Below are 22261 nucleotides of genomic sequence, written 5' to 3'. Positions count from 1 at the left end.
TTCCCCACTAGTGATGATGAAGAGGAGAAGGATATTGAAGATGATGAAGAGAAGGGGTCAATCCAGTTGTCTGACTTACACAGGAGAGCAGTGGACCAGGCCTTGAAGAGTGAGAATGGACACCTGGACCTGTTCCTCCGCTTCCTCCTGGGTCTCTCACTGGCGTCCAATCAGAATCTGTTACGAGGCCTTCTGACACAGACAGGAAGTACAACACAGACCAATGAGAGAACAGTCAGGTACCTTTCAGACAAGATCAACCAGGAATCCTCACCAGAAAGGATCATCAACTTGTTCCACTGTCTGAATGAACTTGGTTCCAACTCTCTAGTTGAAGACATGCAGACCTCCCTGCATTCAGGAACTCTTTCAGAAACAAGGCTAAAACCTGACCAATGTTCAGCCCTGGCCTACCTGTTACTGATGTCAGAGGAGGTGCTGGAGGAGTTTGACCTGAAGACATGCAACACATCAGAGAAAGGTTATCAGAGGTTGCTGCCGGTGGTGAGAACCTGCAAGAGAGCACTGTAAGTTATGTTATTGAGTTGATGTTTACAGTGTCATTATAATGAAGGATTTGTATATCTAACAGATCATCTCCTCTCTCCAGACTGGATCGCTGTGAACTCACATATGAATCCTGTGAGACTCTGGCCTCAGCTCTGCAGACACCAAACTCCCCCCTGAGAGAACTGGACCTCAGCTACAATGACCTGGGAGACAGAGGAGTGGAGCTGCTCTGTGTTGGACTAACCAGTCCCCTCTGCAACATACAGACACTAGTGTGAGTTAAATATCTTCAGTATCTACTGTGTGTTTATATAGTTTGTAGTTAGTTAGTATGTGTATGTTTAACATTATTTGAATATCTTGGGAAATATGCAGAAACATACGTACAATGTGATAAATATATCAAACTAAGGTTGAATATCTTGAGTGAGATAGTATGTTTTTAGCATTGGTGAATCATGTGTCCTTTTGTTATTGTCTTATCTTGTTTTAACGGTACACGCCCCCCACTCAACTCAAACCGTGACGCACAGAATGCAAAAATATTCTTAGAAATATTTAACCTCCACACATTAACAAGTCCAATAGCTCAAATGAAAGATAAACACCTTGTTCATCTACCCAGCGAGTCAGATTTCTAAAATGTTTTACGGTGAAAACATGTCAAACCACCACAGACCCACAGACGATATCCAGCCATTTTGTCAAGCAAAAGACACAATCACAAACGCAGGATTAAAAGAAAAATAATTCACTAACCTTTTGAAAATCTTCATCAGATGACAATAATAGGACATGTTACACAGTACATTTGTTTTTGTTTCAATAATATGCAATTTATATCCATAAATCTCCGTTTACATTGAGCCATGTTCAAAAAATGCTACAGAAATGTACGGAGAAATTATAGAAAGCTCCGACAGATAACGCCAGATAACAGCAATACACATCATAAACTTTGACTAAATATACATGTTCTACATATAGTTAGAAAGATACACTGCTTCTTAATGCAACCGCTGTGTTACATTTATTTTTAACGTTACAGAATTCGTTCACTATGCAATAATCTGAGGCGGCGCTCAGACATAAGCAATATTTCTCTGCTATGTTGGAGTCAACAGAAATACAAAACTACAACATAAATATTCCCTTACCTTTGATGGTCTTCGATCAGAATGTAGTGGAAGGAGTCATACTTACCCAATACATCGTTTTGTTTCAGTTCGTGTGTCTTTGTATTAGCATATGCTAACAGCTTCAGGTGAAATGCACCAAAAATGACTTCTGGTCCCGAACGGTTGCGCATCAAAACTTCAAAATTACATATTATATGTCGACTAAACTGGTCAAACTAAGTGCAGAATCAAGCTTTAGGATGTTATTAACGTACAAAACAATTGGCGATTCAAACAAAATAACGCAACTCTCCTCAGACGATGTGGAAAAAAGAGTGCCGTGTCTTCAAATGCGCCCTGACGCGCAGCTAAATTCTCGTGACACTTCAGTATTTTGCCCGCCAACCGGTCAAAGCTCGAGGGATTTTCTTCATTACGCGCCCCATTGAAAGAACACAGCAAGCTGAAGACACAGAAACCGATCCCAGATCCATAGCTGGTTGGGAAGGGTGGGGGCGATGATGTCAAAGTTGGGGTAACTTTCCTGATGAGAGAGAGAGTTTGGGAGAATGGCTGCCCTGTGAGTTCTGCTTTACATACAGACATAATTCGAACGGTTTTAGAAGCTTTAGAGTGTTTTCTATTCAATAATAAGTATTATATGCATATATTAGCAATTTTGGACAGATTTGTTTTCTGTTTACTATGGGCACGCAATTCCTCCAAAGGGGGCAGTATTGTGCCTAGCTTTAACAGGTTTTTAATGTATCTCATTATTCTTAAAGCATTGCATATTTAACAGTGTATCGACATTAGTGGTCAACCGATTATGATTTTTACGCCGATACCAAAAAAAGCCGAAACCGATTAATTGGACGATTTTCTATTTTTTTAAAATATATTTGTAATAATGACAATTATCACAAATTAGACACCTTGCTTTCCATTTACATTTAAGTCATTTGGCAGACGCTCCTATCCAGAGCGACTTACAAATTGGGTGCCAATTCAATGTCATTGTGCCACACTGGTGCTCTGCTTTTCTCTGCTATCTGTCAAATTAATATAATCGTACACACACACACACACACACACACACACACACACACACACACACACACACACACACACACACACACACACACACACACACACACACACACACAGCTCTCTGAAGTGACAGGGATACTGAAGAGTCTGCTTAGGAGACACAAATACTCTCAACTGTTTGAATAATAAAACTAGAGTTACCTGTGATGAATGTTGAAAACAACTGTAATTTCTATATGCAGGAAATCCTATTTTAATAATGGACATGGTATGTATTGACTACCAAAGTGTGAGTCATAAATCCCATGACACCTTCCAGCAAAATCTGAAAAGCGTTTCTTTCATTCATATATTCCATAGGATATTTTTAGATTCACTTCAAATCAGGTTTGTGTTTCGTGTAGGCTCACACCACCTTGCCAATTTAATAACTGTGTAGATATCCATAGGTAACTCTGATCAATATTGGCTAAATATTAACAAAGATTTTTTTTTTAAATTGTAGAGTGGATTTCTGAAAATATGTTGACAAACGTTACCTTATCCTAGCGAGATTTACACGACCATGAAAACTCCGAGGCGTTTTAAGCACAAAACACAGACCGTATTTGAAGTAGATCAAGACATTCTCTATGGAAGACATGAACGGTAAAATAATGAAGGAACCCTTTCGAGTTCAGCCGCAAAGGAATTATGACGCGTTGACTATTTCTCTCTACCATTTGTATTTCATATACCTCTGACTATTGGATGTTCTTGTAGGCACTTTAGTATCGCCAGCCTGAGGAGTTGATAGGCTTGAAGTCATAAACAGCGTCAAGCATTGCTAAGAGCTGATGGGAAATGGAGTAAAGGGCTGTTTGAATGAATGCTTACGAGCCTGCTGCTGCCTACCAACGCTCAGTCAGACTGCTCTATCAAATATCAAATCATAGACTTAATTATAATATAATAAACACAGAAATACGAGCCTTTGGTCATTTAATATGGTCAAATCCGAAACTATCATTTCTGAAAAACAAAACGTTTATTCTTTCAGTGATATCCCGAACCGTTCCGCAGTTTGCCGAACGGGTAACATCCCTAAGTCTAAATATTGCTGTTACATTGCACAACCTTCAAAGTTATGTCATGATTATGTAAAACTTGGGCAAATTAATTCGGTCTTTGTTAGGAAGAATGGTCTTCACACAGTTCGCAATGAGCCAGGCGGCCCAAACACTGCATACACCCTGACGAAAGAGAAATGACTCAATTTCCCTTGTTAATATTGCCCGCTAACATGAATTTCTTTCAACTAAATATGCAGGTTTAAAAAATATATATATTTCTGTGTATTGATTAAGAATGGCATTGATGTTTATGGTTAGGTACATTTGTGCAACGATTGTGCTTTTTTTTCGGCAATGCTCTTTTGTTAAATCATCAGCCGTTTGGCGAAGTAGGCTGTGATTCGATGATAAATTAACAGCACCGCATTGATTATATGCAACGCCTAACCTAGTAATATCATCAACCATGTGTAGTTAACTAGTGATCATGTGAAGATAGATTGTTTTTTATAAGGTAAGTTTAATGCTAGCTAGCAACTTACCTTGGCTCCTTGCAGCAACAAAGTCCTTTTGATGCTGCACTTGCGTAACAGGTGGTCAGCCTGCCACGCAGTCTCCTCATGGATTGCAATTTAATCGGCCATAATCGGCATCCAAAAATGCTGATTACCGATTATGAAAACTTGAAATCGGCCCTAATTAATCGTCCGACCTCTTAATCGACATATCTCCTCTCTCCAGACTGGTTGACTGTAAAATCACACATGAATCCTGTGAGATTCTGACCTCAGCTCTGCAGACACCTCAGCTCTACAACTCCCCCCTGAGAGAACTGGACCTCAGCTACAATGACCTGGGAGACAGAGGAGTGGAGCTGCTCTGTGTTGGACTAACCAGTCCACTCTGCAACATACAGACACTAGTGTGAGTTCAATATCTCAAATCAACTCAAATGTATTTGTCACAAACACATGGTTAGCAGATGTTAATGCGAGTGTAGCGAAATGCTTGTGCTTCTAGTTCCGACAATGCAGTAATAACCAATGAGTAATCTAATCTAACAATTCCAAAGCAACTACCATATACACACAAGTGTAAAGGGATAAAGAATATGTACATAAAGATATATGAATGAGTGATAGTACAGAACGGCATAGGCAAGATGCAGTAGATGGTATTGAGTACAGCATATACATATGAGATGAGTAATGTAGGGCATGTAAACAACGTGGCATAGTTTAAAGGGGCTAGTGATACATGTATTACATAAAGATGCAGTAGATGGTATCGAGTACAGTTTATACATATGCAATGAGTAATGCAGGGTATGTAAGCATTATATTAAGTAGCATTGTTTAAAGTGGCTAGTGATATATTTTACATAAATTTCCATCAATTCCCATTATTAAAGTGGCTGGAGTTGAGTCAGTGTGTTGGCAGCAGCCACTCAATGTTAGTGGTGGCTGTTTAACAGTCTGATGGCCTTGAGATAGAAGCTGTTTTTCAGTCTCTCGGTCCCAGCTTTGATGCACCTGTACTGACCTCGCCTTCTGGATGATAGCGGGGTGAACAGGCAGTGGCTCGGGTGGTAGATGTCCTTGATGATCTTAATGGCCTTCCTGTGACATCGGGTTGTGTAGGTGTCCTGGAGGGCAGGTAGTTTGCCCCCGGTGATGCGTTGTGCAGACCTCACTACCCTCTGGAGAGCCTTACGGTTGTGGGCGGAGCAGTTGCCGTACCAGGCGGTGATACAGCCCGACAGGATGCTCTCGAATGTGCATCTGTAGAAGTTTGTGAGTGCTTTTGGTGACAAGCCGAATTTCTTCAGCCTCCTGAGGTTGAAGAGGCGCTGCTGCGCCTTCTTCACGATGCTGTCTGTGTGAGTGGACCAATTCAGTTTGTCCGTGATGTGTACGCCGAGGAACTTAACACTTTACTACCCTCTCCACTACTTTTCCATCGATGTGGATAGGGGGGTGCTGCATCTGCTGTTTCCTGAAGTCCACAATCATCTCCATTGTTTTGTTGACGTTGAGTTTGAGGTTATTGTGGAGATGTTGTTGCCTACCCTCAACACCTGGGATCGGCCCGTCAGGAAGTCCAGTACCCAGTTGCACAGGGCGGGTCGAGACCCAGGGTCTCGAGCTTGATGACGAGCTTGGAGGGTACTATGGTGTTAAATGCCGAGCTGTAGTCGATGAACAGCATTCTCACATAGGTATTCCTCTTGTTCAGATGGGTTAGGGCAGTGTGCAGTGTGTTTGAGATTGCATCGTCTGTGGACCTATTTGGGCGGTAAGCAAATTGGAGTGGGTCTAGGGTGTCAGGTAGGGTGGAGGTGATATGGTCCTTGACTAGTCTCTCAAAGCACTTCATGATGACGGAAGTGAGTGCTACGGGGCGGTAGTCGTTTAGCTCAGTTACCTTAGCTTTCTTGGGAACAGGGAGAATGGTGGCCCTCTTGAAGCATGTGGGAACAGCAGACTGGGATTGATTGAATATGTCCGTAATCTTCAGTATCCACTGTGTGTTTATATATTTTGTAGTAAGTATGTTTTTAACATTGTTTAATCATTTCCTTCTGTTATTGTCTTAATGAATAACATTATTCTTAAATCTTTGCATATTTAACAGTGTATCAACATATCTCCTCTCTCCAGACTGGTTGACTGTAAAATCACATATGAATCCTGTGAGACTCTGGCCTCAGCTCTGCAGACACCAAACTCCCCCCTGAGAGAACTGGACCTCAGCTACAATAACCTGGGAGACAGAGGAGTGGAGCTGCTCTGTGTTGGACTAACCAGTCCACTCTGCAACATACAGACACTAGTGTGAGTTACATATCTTCTGTATCCACTGTCTTTATAGTGTTTATATATTTTGTATGTAGCTTGTATGTTTTAGGTTTTTAACATTATTTTAACATCTTGGTAAATATGCAGAAACATTAATCAAATGTGATAAATATATCAAACTAAGGTTAAATATCTTGTGTGAGTTAGTATGTGTTTTTAGAGAAAAAAATGTTTTACTATTGGAACCAAGACTTACAAATAACTGAAATGGGCACAAGATGGAGGGAATGTTGGAACATAACTAATGAAATTAAAGTGAGCAAAAATTTACGGTTAATCCAGTATAAAGTAATGTATAGAATTTGTTACACAAGACAAAATGAACAAATTCTACAGCACAATGACAGAGTCATGTCTTAAGTGTAAAACTAACAATGAGTCAATAATTCATGCTTTCTGGGGATGCTATAATTCCTAAAGTTATGGGAGGAGATAGAAGTTGTCTGTCAGAAGTATTACAATGTAAACATACTTTTAATTCATCTGTCTGCATGTTTCAAGACATGGCATAAGGGGGTGTAGAGAGAGACCCAATGAGCTGGTGGATTCTCTTCTCATCACTCATCGTGTAAAAACTAAAAATATATGAATAAATAAAGTATGTTTTCAACATTGTCTAATCATGTCCTTCTGTTATACATTTACATTACATTTAAGTCATTTGGCAGACGCTCTTATCCAGAGCGACTTACAAATTGGCGAATTCACCTTATGACATCCAGTGGAACAGCCACTTTACAATAGTGCATCTAAATCATTTAAGGGGGGTGAGAAGGATTACTTTATCCTATCCTAGGTATTCCTTAAAGAGGTGGGGTTTCAGGTGTCTCCGGAAGGTGGTGATTGACTCCGCTGTCCTGGCGTCATGAGGGAGTTTGTTCCACCATTGTTATTGTCTTAATGCATCTCATTATTGTTAAATCTTTGCATATTTAACAGTGAATCAACATATCTCCTCTCTCCAGACTGGCTGAATGTTACCTCACATATGAATCCTGTGAGACTCTGGCCTCAGCTCTGCAGACACCAAACTGCCCCCTGAGAGAACTGGAACTCAGCTACAATGACCTGGGAGACAGAGGAGTGGAGCTGCTCTGTGTTGGACTAACCAGTCCCCTCTGCAACATACAGACACTAGTGTGAGTTAACTATCTTCAGTATGAGTTATTATGTGGAGGTTTTAAACATGTGTTAATCATGTTCTCTTCTGCCCTCTAGTCTCGGTCAGTGTGGTCTGACAGAGGGTTGCTGTTCAGATCTGGCTTCAGTCCTGAGTTCACCCAACTCACAACTGAACCAACTGGAGCTGAGAGACAATGACCTGCAGGACTCAGGAGTTACACTGCTGTCTGATGGAATGGAGGATCCAGACTGTAAACTACAAAGTACTACACACACTGAGCTGAGTTACACTGTCTCTGCTGGACTGGAGGATCCAGCTGTTTCCAGCTGTTTCAGGTCGGTACTGAGCTGAGTTACACTGCAGTCTGCTGGACTGGAGGATCCAGACTGTAAACTACACACACTGGGGTAAGTACAGCTGTTTCAGTCAGGTCGGTGTCATGGACAAATGTATGGGTGTCCTACTAGATGATTGACACCAGTACATCAACCTAGACAGCTGTTGTGTCTCTCTGTAGGCTGTCTGGCTGTCTGGTCACAGAGGAGGGCTGTGCTGCTCTGTCTCAGCTCTGAGGTCAAACCCTCCCACCTGAAAGAGCTGGACCTGAGCTACAATCACCCAGGAGACTCTGCAGGGGGACTGCTTTCAGCTGCTCTGGTGGATCCCACATATAAACTGATGAAGCTGAAGTAAGTCAGAGTAGATGTCCTAATAGTGTGAGCAGCGGTTGTGTCATATATAGTGTAGTAGGGTCAGTAACATGAGGACATGATGGTAGAATTAAGGGGACGTTTACCCAGCAGGCTTAGCACTCCAACACAGCATACATCATCACCACATGAATACTCTTCTTCTGGATCTCTGATATCCTGTTGGAATTGTACTCCGTTCTGTATGCAGTAGGTAGGATAGAATACCTGTATGTCTCTAGTAATGAATTGTACTCTGTTCTGTATGCAGTAGGTAGGATAGAATACCTGTATGTCTCTAGTAATGAATTGTACTCTGTTCTGTATGCAGTAGGTAGGATAGAATACCTGTATGTCTCTAGTAATGAATTGTACTCCGTTCTGTATGCAGTAGGTAGGATAGTAATGAACTGGGATAGTGCACCAGAACACAACAATATGGTTTAAATGTTGACTGCTTCATTAGGTCTTTGTCAGTCAATAACCTGTTTCTCCTACAGTGTGGATCATGGTGGAGAGTGCAGGCTGAAATCAGGGCCGAGGAAATGTAAGTCTCTTCAATCCTAATTAACTGTATACTCAGAACTATAGTAACATAGTCTGCTCATTCCAGTCACCCTTGCTGGGACAACCACAAGCTTCACCTTCAAGCCTTGGTAGACTCTGGAGCTGCAGGTAACTTCATGGATGGTGTCTGGGCGAAGGAGAATGGCATTCCCTCTGAACCTCTAAGTGACCCCATGAGGGTTACTACATTGGATGGAAGCCCTTTGGGATCTGGACTTGTCACTCATATCACTACCTCCTTGCGACTTTCAGTTTCACAACACCAGGAATTGATGAACTTTCATTTGATCTCCTGTTCCGAGTTCCCTCTCGTCCTTGGATACCCCTGGCTTCACAGCCATAACCCTCACATCGACTGGTCTGTGGGCACTATCAAGCAGTGGGGTCCTACGTGCCAAGCTACTTGTATTTTCCCGAATTCCCCGAGTTCTACTCCGAGTCTTTAGAATCCATCGACCTGACCCGAGTTCCCGAGTGTTACCATGACCTCAAACTGGTGTTTAGCAAACAGAGGGCCACCATGCTACCACCCCATAGACCTTATGATTGCCCCATCGACCTGTTTCCGGGCACTTGCCCCCCAGGGGTCGGATCTTTTCCCTATCTCCACCCGAACGAGCTGCTATGGATACCTACATCAAGGACGCTCTGGAAGCAGGCCTCATGCGTCCATCCACCTCCCCGGCGCGAGCAGGGTTTTTCTTTGTAGCCAAGAAAGACGGTGGATTACGTCCTTGCATCGACTACCGGGGACTCAATGCCATAACCGTCCGTAACCGTTACCCGCTACCCCTTATGGCCACAGCCTTTGAGCTGCTCCAGGAAGCAGTTGTTTTCACTAAGCTTGACCTGCGGAACGCATACCATCTTATGCGGATCAGACCTGGTGACGAGTGGAAGACCGCTTTCAACACGCCTACTGGTCACTATGAATACTTGGTGATGCCCTTCGGCCTGACCAACGCCCCAGCGGTGTTCCAAGCGCTCATAAACGATGTGCTTAGGGATATGCTTAACATATTTGTTTTCGTTTACTTGGATGACATCCTCATCTTTTCGAGCTCCCTTCAAGAACACACAAAGCATGTCAGACAAGTACTCAAACGCCTCCTAGACAGCCATCTGTACGTTAAGCCGGAAAAATGTGAATTCCATTCATCCCGAGTACAATTCCTGGGATTTGTAGTGGAACCCGGTCGAGTCCAAATGGACCCCAGGAAGGTAGGGGCGGTAGCGGATTGGCCCACTCCCAAATCCATTAAGGAAGTTCAGCGTTTCCTGGGCTTCACAAACCTTTACCGCAAGTGCATCAAGAACTTCAGCTTGGTGGCAGCCCCTCTCTCAGCTTTAACCAAGGGTGGCAATGCAAGGTTTTTGTGGGGAAGAGAAGCTGAGACGGCCTTCCAAGGACTCAAGCAGCGCGTCCTCTCTGCTCCCATCCTGATACTACCGACTACGGATGAACCGTTTGTGGTGGAGGTAGACGCATCAGAGGTTGGTGTTGGAGCTGTCCTGTCTCAGAGGGGTGAAGACAAGAAGCTTCATCCGTGCGCTTTCTTCTCACACCGGCTTACCCCGGCTGAGAGGAACTACGATGTGGGGGATCATGAACTCCTAGCGGTTAAGATGGCATTGAAGGAATGGAGACACTGGCTCGAGGGGGCTTCTCACCCGTTTCAAGTGCTTACGGACCACAAAAATCTGGAGTATATCCAGCAGGCGAAGCGGTTGAACTCTAGACAAGCTAGATGGTCTCTCTTCAATCGATTCCAGTTTATCCTCACCTATCGGCCCGGGTCGAAGAATCTCAAACCGGATGCCCTGTCCCGAGTCTACGCTCCTGCCATTCGAGATGACACGGACATGCCTGTCCTTCCTGCTGCTAAGATCGTCGCTCCGATCTCGTGGCAAGTTGAGGATACCGTGAGACGAGCTCAAGCTATCGAACCGGACCCGAAAGGAGGTCCTGCCAATCGGTTGTTTGTCCCCAAGGCAGTGAGGACTCAGGTCCTTCTGTGGGGCACTCCTCTCGCCTCACCTGTCACCCGGGCGTAGGTCGCACCTTGGAGTTCATCCAGCGTAAGTTCTAGTGGCCTACCATAAGAGAAGACGTTGCCACTTTCGTCAATGCCTGCCCCGTGTGCTGCCAGGGCAAATCTTCTCACCTCCGCCCTCAAGGACTCCTTCACCCTTTACCTGTTCCCCACAGACCCTGGTCCCATATCTCATTGGACTTTATTACTGGCCTTCCTCCATCCCATGGCAATACTACTATCCTAGTCATAATCGACAGGTTTTCAAAGGCGGCCAGGTTCGTCCCTCTGACTAAGTTACCTTCTGCCAAGGAAACGGCTGAGTTGGTAATTAATCATGTGTTTAGTCTTCGGCATTCCTCAAGATATGGTTTCTGACAGAGGTCCCCAGTTCGCCTCAAGGTTGGAAGGCCTTCTGCCAACTCATGGGGGCTTCTGCCAGTCTATCTTCAGGGTACCATCCGGAGTCCAACGGCCAAACAGAGGATGAATCAAGAGCTGGAAACCACCCTCCGATGTATGACTCGTAACAACCCGTCCACATGGTCGTCCTTTACTGTTTGGGCCGAATACGCGCACAACACCTTGCGCTCCTCCTCCACTGGTATGTCCCTGCAGTGTCAGTTTGGCTATGCCCCTCCATTGTTCCCGGACCAGGAGGCAGAAGTCAGAGTGCCTTCAGCCTTGAAGTTCGTCAAACGCTGTCGGCTTATGTGGAGGAAGACCCGTCTTAATCTTATGCGTTCCTCACAGAGGTACCAACAACAAGCCAACAGACGTCGCCGTCCCGGGCCTACCCTGCGCCCCGGCCAGAGAGTCTGGCTCTCCACAAGAGACTTACCACTACGGGTGGAGTCTCGCAAGCTGTCCCAAAGATACATTGGTCCCTTTAAGGTTGCCAGGAGAGTTAACCCAGTTTCTTATCGCCTACACTTACCCAGATCCCTTAAGATTAATCCCACGTTTCACATTTCCTTATTAAAACCTGTTGTTTTTTTCTCCCCTTGTCCCGGCAGACAGACCTCCCCCTCCGCCTCGTGTCATTGGAGGCCAGCCGGCTTATACCGTCCATCGGATACTGGATTCCCGCCGGGTGCAGAGGTCCTGGCAGTATCTGGTGGACTGGGAAGGCTACGGTCCCGAGGAGCGCTCCTGGGTTCCTGCCAAAGACATACTGGACCCTGACCTCATTCGTCAGTTCAGGGCCCTCCACCCCGAGAGAGCTGGTAGGAACGTCAGGAGCCGTTCCTAGGGGGGGGATTCTGTCAGGATTTGGCCAGGGTTGTTCCGGTTTTTGGTCACTAGATGCCCCCATTGTGCTTTTGACCTTTTGCTTTCCCTTGATCCCCATTATTATTTGCACCTGTGCCTCGTTTTCCCTGATTGTATTTAAACCCTTAGTTTCCCTCAGTTCTTTGCTCTGTGTTTGTATGTTAGCACCCAGCCCTAGTATTCTGTGAACTCTTGTTGATCCCGGTGGACGCTCTTGTGGAATTCTGTTTTTTTGTTCTTGTTTATTTATTTTTGAGTATCTTTTGAGGCTTTTTATGCTATACCTACCACCTTGTGGATTTACCTTTGTCTTGGAGGATTACCTTGTGGATTACCTTGTTCTTGTGGAATTCCTTTTGAGGTTGTGGAGTTACATGTTTTCCTGAAGGACTTCACTTTTTACTTTATTAAATACACCATCTCAAGTACTGCTGTATCTGCCTCATCTTCTGGGTTCTGCCGACTATTCGTGGCTCAGTTGGTTAAGTGACTGTTTCTCACTCCGGAGACCCGGGTTCGTAACCGGGTCCTGACACATAGTAACTAATCAGTTCTTGTTCCTACAAAACAACACTTTATATGAAGATGTGGTTTGATTAAACTCTCCTTTTGTCTACAGATGCCTGTCATCTCACCCTGGACCCAAATACAGCAAACCCACACCTGATACTGTCTGAGGGGAACAAGAAGTTGAAACGGGTGGTGGAGGACCAGCATTATGAAGACCATCCAGACAGATTTGACTTTCATCCCCAAGTTCTCTGCAGAGAAGGCTTATCTGGAGGTCGCTATTACTGGGAGGTGGAGAGGGATGGTGACGGGGCTTTCATTGGTGTGGCGTACAAAGGAATGAAGAGGAAGGGAGGGGAGAGTGACAGTAGGATTGGACACAATAAGGAGTCCTGGTGTTTAGTCTGCTATGATAGGGCTTATAACTTTTACCATAATGGAGTCATCAGATACAGTCGACCAAATACTTGTCCTGTTTCTAAGAGAGTTGGGGTGTATCTGGACTGGCCAGCTGGTACGTTGTCCTTCTATAGTGTGTCCTCCTCTGGTACAGTGACACACTTCTACACAGAACACACCACATTCACTGAACCCCTCTATCCTGGGTTTATAATGTACTCCTCCTCCTCATTGACCCTGTGTCCGATAGATGACCAACACATTCAGAGGTGAGTCATAGCCATGTTTCATTTGTTTCCCTCTTGAATCATTTCTACAATTAGAATCGTAGTAGTGGTGTGTTGTGTTCTGTTGGACCTACAGAAAGTTAGATTAGTAGTGGTGTGTTTTAATGCGTTCTGTTGGACCTACAGACAGTTCGACTGTGCCTACCTAGTTAAATGTCACCATCAGTATTGACTTTATGGAAGGTGACATAGTGGGCAATGTCACATTTAGGCAAATCAGCCTACATAGGGAGCTGTCCTGTCACCCTTTATACACCCTTTGTACTGCTTATGAAGACTGTATGTATGCTATATAAAGCCTTTAGAAGTTGTATTTAGTTTAATCACAGTCTATCCTTCTGCTTTACCAAATCCAGAGACCATGGTGGAGAGAGTTTTATCAAGCCTGGACCTGAGGACACCAGAGACCATGGTGGAGAGAGTTGTATCGAGCCTGGACCTGAGAACACCAGAGACCATGGTGGAGAGAGTTGGATCAAGCCTGGACTGAGGACCCCAGAGACCATGGTGGAGAGAGTTGTATCAAGCCTGGACCTGAGGACACCAGAGACCATGGTGGAGAGTGTTGGATCAAGCCTGGACCTGAGGACACCAGAGACCATGGTGGAGAGAGTTGGACCAAGTTTGGACCTGAGGACACCAGAGACCATGGTGGAGAGAGTTGGACCAAGTTTGGACCTGAGGACACCAGAGACCATGGTGGAGAGAGTTGTATCAAGCCTGGACCTGAGGACACCAGAGACCATGGTGGATCAAGTGTTGGATCAAGCCTGGACCTGAGGACACCAGAGACCATGGTGGAGAGAGTTGGACCAAGTTTGGATCTGAGAAATGTGAGTGTTAACTGATAATTGTTTATGACTCAAAATATTTTCAAGTGTTCATTACAGTTGATTCCCAGGCAAGGAACACAATCATGATCTATTTGGTCAAAACAAACTTAAAGGTAGAGTCAGCGATATGACGTAGATGCACAAAGTAAATCGCATAGTGGGTAAATTTTCTACAACAACTAAGAGCGTTGTAACACGATGCTAAACTTCTCTGCTGTTTTGGTCCCGTGACTAGCACACTGTAAGAGAGTGAAGAGAACCCAAACACATGGGTCGATACTGTGGGTGACTGTGTGAGAGAGAAGTCAGGCATCTTGCTCATCACAATATCTGTGGTGCTGCTTTCGTACAACATAATTTAGCTGACTCTACCTTTAAGCTCTCATCCTAGAATCTACCAGAAATCAGACCCCAACATCTACAAAACATGGACCAGAACGATGTTGTTTCCTGCTTCCACAAACATTCATTAATATAACACTAATGTCAGATTATGGTATGCTAATGAGTGTACATTCTGAGACTGTTGCTCACTTATATATATTTGTATTACAATTCTATTTAATAATTATTAATTCATTATTCCATGATATTGTCCGTTTTTTAAATAACAACTACTTTTGACTTCAGGGATTCCACAGAGCTGTAAGACCTGTGACCATGTTGAGGTAAGTCATAATGTCAATTCTTACTTTAACATACCTGCAGGAGTCAGGCAGAGTCTCAAAGCCAGGTGTGTACTGACCAACCATTCATACTGGGATATAGACAGTCCTGTGTTCTGCTTTAGTAATATAAACACAGTCTTAAAGCCAGGTGTGTACTGACCAACCATTCATACTGGGATATAGACAGTCCTGTGTTCTGCTTTAGTAATATAAACACAGTCTCAAAGCCAGGTGTGTACTGACCAACCATTCATACTGGGATATAGACAGTCCTGTGTTCTGCTTTAGTAATATAAACACAGTCTCAAAGCCAGGTGTATACTGACCAACCATTCATACTGGGATAGAGACAGTCCTGTGTTCTGCTTTAGTAATATAAACACAGTCTCAAAGCCAGGTGTGTACTGACCAACCATTCATACTGGGATATAGACAGTCCTGTGTTCTGCTTTAGTAATATAAACACAGTCTCAAAGCCAGGTGTGTACTGACCAACCATTCATACTGGGATATAGACAGTCCTGTGTTCTGCTTTAGTAATATAAACACAGTCTCAAAGCCAGGTGTATACTGACCAACCATTCATACTGGGATAGAGACAGTCCTGTGTTCTGCTTTAGTAATATAAACACAGTCTCAAAGCCAGGTGTGTACTGACCAACCATTCATACTGGGATAGAGACAGTCCTGTGTTCTGCTTTAGTAATATAAACACAGTCTCAAAGCCAGGTGTGTACTGACCAACCATTCATACTGGGATAGAGACAGTCCAGTGTTCTGCTTGGAGGCATGCAGGACTTTAGCTGTTGTCATATTTTGTCATTAGACTGTTTAATTGATAAATCACCAGCATTCCATACAACATTGTATAAATACGTTAGATTAGTTACTTTGGTAATGGGCCAGTTTCCCAGCATGCTTTTTAGTGGCAGGGTAGCCGAGTGGTTAGAATGTTGGACCAAAAAGTTGCAAGTTTGAATCCCCAAGCTGACAAGGTACAAATCTGTCGTTCTGCCCCTGAACAGGCAGTTTACCCACTGTTCCTAGACCAGTTAACCCCACTGTTCCTAGACCAGTTAACCCCACTGTTCCTAGACCAGTTAACCCCACTGTTCCTAGACCAGTTAACCCCACTGTTCCTAGACCAGTTAACCCCACTGTTCCTAGACCAGTTAACCCCACTGTTCCTAGACCAGTTTACCCACTGTTCCTAGACCAGTTTACCCACTGTTCCTAGACCAGTTTACCCACTGTTCCTAGACCAGTTAACCCCACTGTTCCTAGACCAGTTTACCCACTGTTCCTAGACCAGTTAACCCCACTGTTCCTAGACCAGTTTACCCACTGTTCCTAGGCCAGTTTACCCACTGTTCCTAGGCCAGTTAACCCCACGTTCCTAGACCAGTTAACCCCACTGTTCCTTAAGAATTTGTTCTTAACTGACTTGCCTGGTTAAATAAAGGTAAAAAAAAGCTTTTTAGTCCAGCACTAGACTCAATATGTGTCCAGGAAACAGGCCCCATATGTATTACTGACATGCTTGTCCTTGTTCAGGACTCCACACACTGGCTTCAGATTGAACCCTTGACTTCCACTGTCCAGGGAGTGACAATGTTCAGGTAAAATAACTACTTTAACATTTCATTCCACTTGCTAGTGTATTTCCCCATTACCTTTGGGAATAGTCTTCTAATCCAACCTCTCCATTTGACCATTGACCCTCTCTACCACATCTTGTTGTTGCCTTCAGGCACAGGACACCCAGAGGGAGTTATGAGTGCACAGTGTCTGGGCTCCGCTGGCTGTGTGAGAGAGATGTCATTCTGAAGTATCACTTCAGGAACTGGGAACCCTACAGTCAACTTCTGAAAGACATGCAGTACACACAAGGTGGTCCATTGCTGGACATCACTATGGAGTTAGGTGAACTGGAGGAAGTTCATCTGCCACACTGTGTCTGTTTAGGTAAAACCATATAGAAATAGTATTCAGAAAGACATTTCCATGTAACTGAGTTTTACTTCCTGAATTAATGAATTAACTATTCTGGGAGTTTGTGTTTACTGTGATCTGGTACTGCATATTCTGTGTTTTCTTTAGAATAATTCAATATTTGTCTCTCTGTCTCCTTTTTATTGTGTTGTTCAGGGACCAACCCTTCCCTGAGGAATGAGATGAAGATTCTTCATGTAGAGGAACATGGAGTGTCTTTAGAGGAAGTGCATGAGGTCACCAGATTCCATGCTAAGATTCTCCATCCCAAGTTCTCACCTATCTCTCTGATACTGAGATTACTGTCTAGGAACGTAGATGTCCACTGTGAGCTGTTGCTCTATCTGACAGTGATGAAGGAAACACTAATTCCACGCCTGTACCTGTTCCCCAGTAACCCCGGCCAAATACAGGTGAGAGACCATTATTATAGAGATGACCTTAACTAACTACTGGTTAGTTATGTTGACACTCATTAAATGAAGATAAATGTGTTGCTTTTCTCCTTAACGGAAAAGATTTCGAAGACGAAACTTAGGTGAGCATAGGTTTGGCATAATGGGCAGTTGGCCCCGAACAAGATGGTGTCGAGGCCTCAACGCTTTTTTGAGTTTTCTGAATCATGTTTGAATCAGACTATACATTGACTGGCTGGGTATTCCGTGCCTCGTTTCGCAGGCTGTGGAACAACAGGAAATAAAGTTTCAAGGGTCTAAAAGGATTCCCATCACAAGACCAGAGCGTTCCTTCAAACTGAAGAGTTCCTTCAGACTGAACATTCCCTGTTCTACCTCCATCAATCCACCGGTACAGTTTTAGTAGACTAAAAACGTGAATCTGACATTTAAGTCACAGTTCTATTTATTGTTCTCTCTCTCTCTCTCAATTCAAATGGCTTTATTGACATGGGAAACATTCACATTGCTAAAGGAGTCTCTCTCTCTCTCCAGAGGATTCATCTCATACATAGAGACACCACACCAAGCTTTTTCAAGGCGGTTGTGAAAATGACAGGGATTGACATTGAGATGGAATTATTCGGTGATGATGAGAGGACAGTATGGACAGAAATAGTATCACGAGGTAGGAGCACATGTCAATCATCACATTGTACTTTTGTACCAGATGTTATTTAGAGTGATATAACCTCATGTTGTTTATCTTTCAGATGAATACTATCAGAACCAAGGTAAGACCCAGATGCAGACTGTCCAAGTAACAATGTTTATTGTAACAGGGGCAGGCAAAGACAGGTCGAGGCAGGCAGGGGTCAGTAAACCAGGGTCAGGGACAGGGGGTCAGCCAGGGGTCAGGGGCGGGGTCAGGGACAGCCAGAGTTGTCAGGCAGGCGGGGTCAGGGACAGGGGCAGCCAGAGTTGTCAGGGGCGGGGTCAGGGACAGGGGCAGCCAGAGTGGTCAGGCAGGCGGGGTCAGGGACAGGGGCAGGGGTCAGGGACAGGGGCAGCCAGAGTGGTCAGGCAGGCGGGGTCAGGGGGGGCAGCCAGAGTTGTCAGGCAGGCGGGGTCAGGGACAGGACAGGCAAGGGTCAAAACCGGGAAGACAGGAAAAGAGAGACTGGGGAAAAAACAGGAGCTGAGACACAACACTGGTTGACTGGAACAAACAAGACAAACTGTCAACAGACAAACAGAGAACACAGGAATAAGTACACTGGGGGTAATGGGGAGATGGGCGACACCTGGAGGGGGTGAAGTCAATCACAAAGACAGGTGAAACAGATCAGCGTGTGACAGAATACGTCACTGACACCCATTCAACTAGTTAGTAACCAGAGTTACAGAGCATTTGGAAAGTATTCCCTTGACTTTTTCCACTTTTTCTTACATTACAGCCTTGTTCTAAAATTGATTCAATTGTTTTCTTTCCTCAACAATCTACACACAATACCCCATAATCACAAAGCAAAAATAGGTTTATACATTTTTGCAAATGTATTAAAAATAAAAAACGATCACATTTATATACATGAAGGGAACATTTTGACATTTGCCGTATGGTTAGTGAGAAACACCATATTGCAAATGTACGGTCTCTTACTAGATGTCCGTCAGCGGTGTGCCGTGCACGGGGGCCAGATCTTTCAGGAAGTCATCTAATGAAGTCTCTCGGACATTCGGTTTCCGTTTGATTACATTTTTTTTTAAAGGTCGTTTTTTTCGCTGTCCCGGTATATATCCCACCAGAGGGTGAATGGAATCATATTGCAAATGTACAAAACATCACCAATCACGACGTGGCCTTTTCTCCTAAACGGAAAAGATTTCGAAGACGAAACTTGGTGAGCATAGGTTTGGCGTAATGGGCAGTGGACCCCGAACAAGATGGCATCGAAGCCTCAATGCTTTTTGAGTTATGGCCATTTCTCTGGGATTAAAGGTCAAAAATGAATATAGAGTGCTAATTTGACCGCTTTACGTCAAAGTACATAAACCTACGGTGTTAGGAAAAAAGGACCAGCCATTTATCTATCGTAATTTAACTTCTCTGGGCTACGCATCCCGAGTACAGGATCTCTTTCCTAAACAACCGCTGAATTGCAGGGCGCCAAATGCATAAATATTACTAAAAATATTTAGAATCATGCAATCACAAGTAAAATATACCAAAACGCAGCTTAGCTTGTTGTTAATCCATCTATCGTGTCAGATTTTGGAAATATATTTTACAGCGAAAGAAATCCATGCTTTTGTGAGTGTAGCTTTCAATGCTACAACAGCTTAGCATTATATTAGCTTGGTTAGCTTGGTCATGAAAGTAAGAAAAAGTAATGAATCGCTTACCTTTGATAATCTTCGGATGTTTCCACTCACGAGACTCCCAGTTACACAACAAATCTTCTTTTCGTTCGATAAATATTACTTTTATCACAAAAAAACGCCATTTGGGTTGCGCATTATGCTCAGAAAATCAAAGCCGTGTTCCGTTCGACAAATTCCAAAAAGTATCCGTAATGGTTGTAGAAACTGGTTTTATTTTGACTGACTTGAATATGAATTGACGACAACCCTGGAGTCAGCTCAAAACAAGACATGACTATCAGAGGAATGTTAACTGGAGAGACTGTTAGATGTAGAAACAGCTGCTGTTCGCCCTAAAGACATATTCATTTAATTCACCCCCCTTCAGCATTAACACTCTCTGGGATTCCTGCTGAGGAGTTTCTGAAGAAACACAGGGCTGAACTCATTCAGGGAGTCAAAAACCCAATGCCAATAGCAGATGATCTGTTGTCAAAGAGCATGATTGGTGATGAAGAGTACTCCAGAATAACAGCTGAAACAACTGAACAGGAGCGAATGAGAGAACTACTGAACGCAGTCCTCCCTAAAGGACCAGAAGTGATGGGAGCTTGTCTCAAAGCTCTCAGTGAACATGAACACCATCTTGTTAAGTACTTGAGTGAATCGAGGTAAGACCGGTTTCTTTTCTCCCTCCCTTGAATATGTGGAATGATTAAATATAGGTCAAATAAAAACATAGCTACCCAGATCAAAGAGTCTTTTTCAGAATGGAAGCATGTTTTTGTGTTGCTGCCTGTAATAAATGTATCTTTTTATAGTTCTATCATAGGACCATCATCAAATCATTGCCTCAGGCGTATCATAGGACAATCATCACATCATTATCTCAGGTATCTAACACCTCCTTCTTCTCCATACTTTCTGATCTCTCTCTTCCCTTCTCCTCCATCCTCTGTCTTGTAGCACCTAATCTGAAGATGCTGAGGCCTGTCTCCTAGTCTGTGGACAAAGACACTTCTCCACCTAATCTGAAGATACTGAGGCCTGTCTCCTAGTCTGTGGACAAAGACACTTCTCCACCTAATCTGAAGATGCTGAGGCCTGTCTCCTAGTCTGTGGACAAAGACACTTCTCCACCTAATCTGAAGATACTGAGGCCTGTCTCCTAGTCTGTGGACAAAGACACTTCTCCACCTAATCTGAAGATACTGAGGCCTGTCTCCTAGTCTGTGGACAAAGACACTTCTCCACCTAATCTGAAGATGCTGAGGCCTGTCTCCTAGTCTGTGGACAAAGACACTTCTCCACCTAATCTGAAGATGCTGAGGCCTGTCTCCTAGTCTGTGGACAAAGACACTTCTCCACCTAATCTGAAGATACTGAGGCCTGTCTCCTAGTCTGTGGACAAAGACACTTCTCCACCTAATCTGAAGATGCTGAGTCCTGTCTCCTAGTCTGTGGACAAAGACACTTCTCCACCTAATCTGAAGATACTGAGGCCTGTCTCCTAGTCTGTGGACAAAGACACTTCTCCACCTAATCTGAAGATACTGAGGCCTGTCTCCTAGTCTGTGGACAAAGACACTTCTCCACCTAATCTGAAGATGCTGAGGCCTGTCCCCTAGTCTGTGGACAAAGACACTTCTCCACCTAATCTGAAGATGCTGAGGCCTGTCTCCTAGTCTGTGGACAAAGACACTTCTCCACCTAATCTGAAGATACTGAGGCCTGTCCCCTAGTCTGTGGACAAAGACACTTCTCCACCTAATCTGAAGATACTGAGGCCTGTCTCCTAGTCTGTGGACAAAGACACTTCTCCACCTAATGTGAAGATGCTGAGGCCTGTCTCCTAGTCTGTGGAGAAAGACACTTCTCCACCTAATCTGAAGATACTGAGGCCTGTCTCCTAGTCTGTGGACAAAGACACTTCTCCACCTAATCTGAAGATACTGAGGCCTGTCTCCTAGTCTGTGGACAAAGACACTTCTCCACCTAATCTGAAGATACTGAGGCCTGTCCCCTAGTCTGTGGACAAAGACACTTCTTCACCTAATCTGAAGATGCTGAGGCCTGTCTCCTAGTCTGTGGACAAAGACACTTCTCCACCTAATCTGAAGATACTGAGGCCTGTCTCCTAGTCTGTGGACAAAGACACTTCTCCACCTAATCTGAAGATGCTGAGGCCTGTCCCCTAGTCTGTGGACAAAGACACTTCTCCACCTAATCTGAAGATGCTGAGGCCTGTCTCCTAGTCTGTGGACAAAGACACTTCTTCACCTAATCTGAAGATACTGAGGCCTGTCTCCTAGTCTGTGGACAAAGACACAAATGATTGTAATGCAAATGTTTATGTTTGTGCTATTATTTTAACAAATGTCTGTGTGTCAGTTTCAAGGTCTCATCTTAGAGAGAAGAAGACATGTGTACCAATGCTATGATGTATTGGTCAGACATGAATGAAGCAAACAGTAATGATTCATTAATTATGCTAAATCATGCAAATTTAGCTTGTCTGTGTATAGCCATATATGAGAGAAC

General features: G+C 44.0%; 3 protein-coding genes across 4 annotated transcripts; all 3 read left to right on the top strand.

The window, feature by feature from the left end:
- Window positions 1–16: 16 nt before the first annotated feature.
- On the top strand, window positions 17–7908 carry LOC135533631 (NACHT, LRR and PYD domains-containing protein 12-like). The gene is made up of 6 exons (XM_064960918.1): window positions 17–527; window positions 611–784; window positions 4472–4654; window positions 6391–6564; window positions 7554–7725; window positions 7807–7908. The coding sequence occupies exons 1-6, from the start codon at window positions 340–342 to the stop codon at window positions 7906–7908; spliced, it is 993 nt and encodes a 330-aa protein (XP_064816990.1). The 5' UTR covers window positions 17–339.
- Window positions 7909–8298: 390 nt separating this feature from the next.
- LOC135533630 (uncharacterized) lies at window positions 8299–14248 on the top strand. The gene is made up of 5 exons (XM_064960917.1): window positions 8299–8400; window positions 8901–8947; window positions 12017–12226; window positions 12892–13450; window positions 13825–14248. Exons 1-5 carry the CDS (start codon window positions 8390–8392, stop codon window positions 14246–14248), a joined length of 1251 nt encoding a protein of 416 aa, XP_064816989.1. The 5' UTR covers window positions 8299–8389.
- LOC135533632 (NACHT, LRR and PYD domains-containing protein 1 homolog) lies at window positions 13961–20832 on the top strand. Of its 2 annotated transcripts, XM_064960920.1 has the most exons (10): window positions 13961–14301; window positions 14932–14969; window positions 16524–16588; window positions 16720–16934; window positions 17118–17374; window positions 17640–17768; window positions 17912–18044; window positions 18130–18150; window positions 20109–20391; window positions 20687–20831. In XM_064960920.1, the coding sequence occupies exons 3-10, from the start codon at window positions 16581–16583 to the stop codon at window positions 20691–20693; spliced, it is 1053 nt and encodes a 350-aa protein (XP_064816992.1). In that variant the 5' UTR covers window positions 13961–14301; window positions 14932–14969; window positions 16524–16580; the 3' UTR covers window positions 20694–20831. The 2 variants fall into 2 exon arrangements, with proteins under 2 accessions (XP_064816992.1, XP_064816993.1); XM_064960921.1 differs by lacking the exon at window positions 18130–18150 and having other exon boundaries at window positions 20687–20832.
- Window positions 20833–22261: the final 1429 nt, after the last annotated feature.

This window comes from Oncorhynchus masou, unplaced genomic scaffold (assembly GCF_036934945.1).
Source record: "Oncorhynchus masou masou isolate Uvic2021 unplaced genomic scaffold, UVic_Omas_1.1 unplaced_scaffold_2535, whole genome shotgun sequence".
Classification (NCBI taxonomy): Eukaryota; Metazoa; Chordata; class Actinopteri; order Salmoniformes; family Salmonidae; genus Oncorhynchus; species Oncorhynchus masou.
Note: the sequence above shows the minus strand (reverse complement) of the source record. Positions and strands in the feature narration are given on the sequence as shown.